Here is a 3,884-nt window from a genome sequence, read left to right as displayed (position 1 = left end):
GTCTTGCTCACTCTTGGCGTACAGCTTGATGTCATCCATGTAGAGGAGGTGACTGATTGTGGCCCCATTCTTGAGTCGGTGTCCGTAGCCAGTCTTTTTGATGATTTGGCTGAGGGGGTTCAGGCCTATGCAGAACAGCAGTGGGGACAGAGCATCTCCTCCCACAGTCTTTGCATGTAGCCCCTCTGGCTAGGGTTACTTGAGTAGTAGCATTCCAACAGATCCATGCTCTGTCCCCACTGCTGTTCTGCATAGGCCTGAACCCCCTCAGCCAAATCATCAACAAGACTGGCTACGGATACCGACTCAAGAATGGGGCCACAATCAGTCACCTCCTCTACATGGATGACATCAAGCTGTACGCCAAGAGTGAGCAAGACATYGACTCACTGATCCACACCACCAGGATCTACAGCACTGACATTGGAGGAGGGCAGAGCAGTGGTGGTCAGCTGTGCCTGAGCAGTGTCCTCAAAGCGCATTCACATGGGATAACCAAAGCCTGAGATTTATCTGAGATTTACGGACATCTCCCGGATTTGATACTGAAGTCTGGTTAGTTGACGCATTGAACACGGCACGAGGGTGCCAAAATGCTCCTCAAAGTCTGTGCACGCCGTGCATCATTTAAACAATTTGTTTGTTCATCAAGCTTTTGCTGTCCAATTTACAACATTTCATAAGTTTGAAACTGTTCTGCCACATGTCCTTTTGAATGTATTACTGACAGCGTCAGCCAGAAGGCTACAAACAGAAAAAAGGGTCGGGTTTTTGCGTTTGTGTGTGGATGCATGCATTTTTGTGCCTGTTCATTTGGAAAATACCTTTTAATCACTAAACAGATAATTCTGGATTCAGATGTACAATTTTTGTTTTGTATTTTATACGTTGTGATCATTGCAGCCCTAAGGTTTAAACAGAGAATGAGAGACAGCGTGTCTTATCAATATGAGGTCTTTCTGTCTGCATAAACAAAAGTGGKTTACGTTCTAACATCTGACGTTAAAGGTAACACCTTCCTTACAGTTTGACAATTACAAGGCCTTTAATTAAAAATCACTAATCTTTTTATTCCCTGTTTGATCAAATGCTATGTTGCTAATATGACCAATGTACCAAAAAACCTTGTGTTTTAATCTGAAAGTTTGGTGTAACCATCTGATGCAACAATAGTTCTTTCAACGAATTTTCCGTTCTCATAACATTTGGGAGACATTTCTATTTTCAATGAATGAACGTTCCTAATGTGATTTTCCTTCTGTTCTGTCTCTTTCAGACAATGATGAGTAATGTTTTGTGCAGCGGAGCTGCTGGCAGCCATCTGACGTCTTCCCACAACACTTAATGTTGATGAAAGGATAAATGCATGAGGTGTGGCAGCCTCACATTTCAGAGTGTTGGGCTGAGCTGCATGGTGTGTGATGTGTTTCCCTCTGACTATCAGCACTCTTTTTATTTTTCTAAAACTGTTTACTGAGAATCACATGATCAGATCTGTGTTTTAGATAACCAAAGTTCATTTTAAGCTTCTGTAAATGTTGTGTAAATGTAAATATTTCTGTCTGTTGTTGAATGAGTGGCTTCCATGTTTCAGCACGTTGATCAGGAGTGTTTCCTAATTGTTTCTTTCTGTTGGTATTGTTAACCAGCAATACTAACGGGTTCAGTTGGACTGAGATCCGGTCCTCTCAGGTGCTCTCTTTCTATGCTCAACCTCAGCAGCGCAAGTCAAACCAGGTCAGCCTCAACAAAAATGTACCAAACTCCAAAACCAGCTGAACCTTCTTTTCTTACCAGAGTTTTCAAGAAGCCAGAACTTAAATGTTAGCTAGTTTATTTTTCCAACTCTCTTACAGTTTGAGTTAACTCTAATTTAATAAATGTTCTTGTGATCAAAACTATCACTGAGATACTGTAGCAACACTGGGTGTTGTGGTGTAAAGCTCATACTGACTGTAGTAATTATAGAAACTGTGATCCAGATACTAATAATAAAGGTTTGGTTCCACACACTGTAAATGTTTTTTTTTATCTAATAAACAATTTGTTTTAAAAACCTGAAGACGTTTGTGGTTTTTGTATCAGGTTTGAGCACAAACAATCTTGCGTAGCTTTTGATAAGCTCCGTTAGAAAAATGGTCTTAGAAAAGTGTCAAAGGAAGTCATTGTGGTTTTTGCAGGTCACCTGACTGGGCTGACATTTAGCAGAACACTCACCCTTTTGTCAGCTGAACTAACAAACTACATTTTGTAATTGCATACCCTGTGGAATAACGTCACAAAGGGTTTTGTTTCAACACTGCATCTGATTTCATGTGTCACAGGAAGCACAAGTGTGTTCTCTGCTTTAGACAAAGTCATTTACTTCAGCAGTGTCGGTGACACCCTCTCACTAAGAATATACAGTGGTTTGCAAAAGTATTCATACCCCTTGAACTTTTCCATATTTTGTCACATTACAACCACAAACATAAATATATTTCACTGGAATTTAATGTGAAAGACCAACACAAAGTGGTATACAATTGTGAAGTGGAAGCAAAATTTTACATGAATCAAAACATTTTTTACAAATAAAAAACTGAAAAGTGCGACGTGCAAAAGTATTCAGCCCCCTTTTCCCTGAGTGCAACCAATTGCATTCAGAAGTTGCCTGATGACTGCTAATGACTCAAAAGGGTCCACCTGTGTGTAATCTAATCTCAGTACAAATACAGCTGCTCCGTGACGGCCTCAGATGTTGGTTAAGAGAATATTGGGGAGCAAACAGCATCATGAAGTCCAAAGAACACACCAGACAGGTTAGGAATATGGTTTTGGAGAAGTTTAAAGCAGGCTTAGGTTATAAAAAGATTTCCCAAGCTTTGAACATCTCACGGAGCACTGTTCAATCCATCATCCGGAAATGGAAAGAGTATGGCACCACAGTAAACCTGCACAGTAAACAAGGCCGTCCACCTAAACTTACAGGCCGAACAAGGAGATCACTGATCAGAGAGGCAGCCAAGAGGCCCATGGTGACTCTGGATGAAATACAGAGAGCCACAGCTCAGGTGGGGGAAACTGTCCACAGGACAACAATTAGTCGTGCACTACACAAATGTGGTCTTTATGGAAGAGTGGCAAGGAGAAAGCCATTGTTAAAAGAAAACCATAAGAAGTCCCGTTTGCAGTTTGCCAGAAGCCATGTTGAGGACACAGCAAACATGTGGAAGAAGGTGCTTTGGTCAGACGAGACCAAAATTGAACTTTTTGGCCACAATGCAAAACGCTATGTGTGGCGGAGAAAGAACACTGCACATCACTCTGAAAACACCATCCCCACTGTCAAATATGGTGGTGGCAGCATCATGCTCTGGGGGTGCTTCTCTTCAGCAGGGACCGGGAAGTTGGTCAAAGTTGATGGGAAGATGGATGGAGCCAAATACAGGGCAATCTTGGAAGAAAACCTGTTGGAGTCAGCAAAAGATTTGAGACTGGGGCGGAGGTTCACCTTCCAGCAGGACAACGACCCTAAACATAAAGCCAAAGCTACAATGGAGTGGTTTAAAAAAAAGAATATTCATGTGTTAGAATGGCCCAGTCAAAGTCCAGACCTAAACCCAATTGAGAATTTGTGGCAAGATCTCAAAACTGCTGTTCACAAACGCTCTCCATCCAATCTGACTGAGCTTGAGCTGTTTTGCAAGGAGGAATGGGCAAGAATTGCAGTCACTAGATGTGCAAAGCTGGTGGAGACATACCCTAAAAGACTTGCAGCTGTAATTGCAGCAAAAGGTGGCTCCACAAAGAATTGACTCAGGGGGGCTGAATAATTTTGCACATCGCACTTTTCAGTTTTTTATTTGTAAAAAATGTTTTGATTCATGTAAAATTTTGCTTCC

General features: G+C 41.7%; 1 protein-coding gene across 1 annotated transcript in view; it reads left to right on the top strand.

Moving 5' to 3' along the window:
* nek1 (NIMA-related kinase 1) overlaps nucleotides 1–2,062 on the top strand; it is a 37,663-nt gene extending 35,601 nt beyond the window's left edge. The window contains exon 36 of the mRNA XM_014020542.1: nucleotides 1,277–2,062. Coding sequence (XP_013875996.1) covers nucleotides 1,277–1,290 — 14 coding nt within the window. The 3' untranslated portion in view covers nucleotides 1,291–2,062. The remainder of the gene's footprint in view (nucleotides 1–1,276) is intronic.
* Nucleotides 2,063–3,884: the final 1,822 nt, after the last annotated feature.

Source organism: Austrofundulus limnaeus, unplaced genomic scaffold, assembly GCF_001266775.1.
Source record: "Austrofundulus limnaeus strain Quisiro unplaced genomic scaffold, Austrofundulus_limnaeus-1.0 Scaffold256, whole genome shotgun sequence".
Classification (NCBI taxonomy): domain Eukaryota; kingdom Metazoa; phylum Chordata; class Actinopteri; order Cyprinodontiformes; family Rivulidae; genus Austrofundulus; species Austrofundulus limnaeus.
This window is presented reverse-complemented; position numbering and strand designations above follow the sequence as displayed.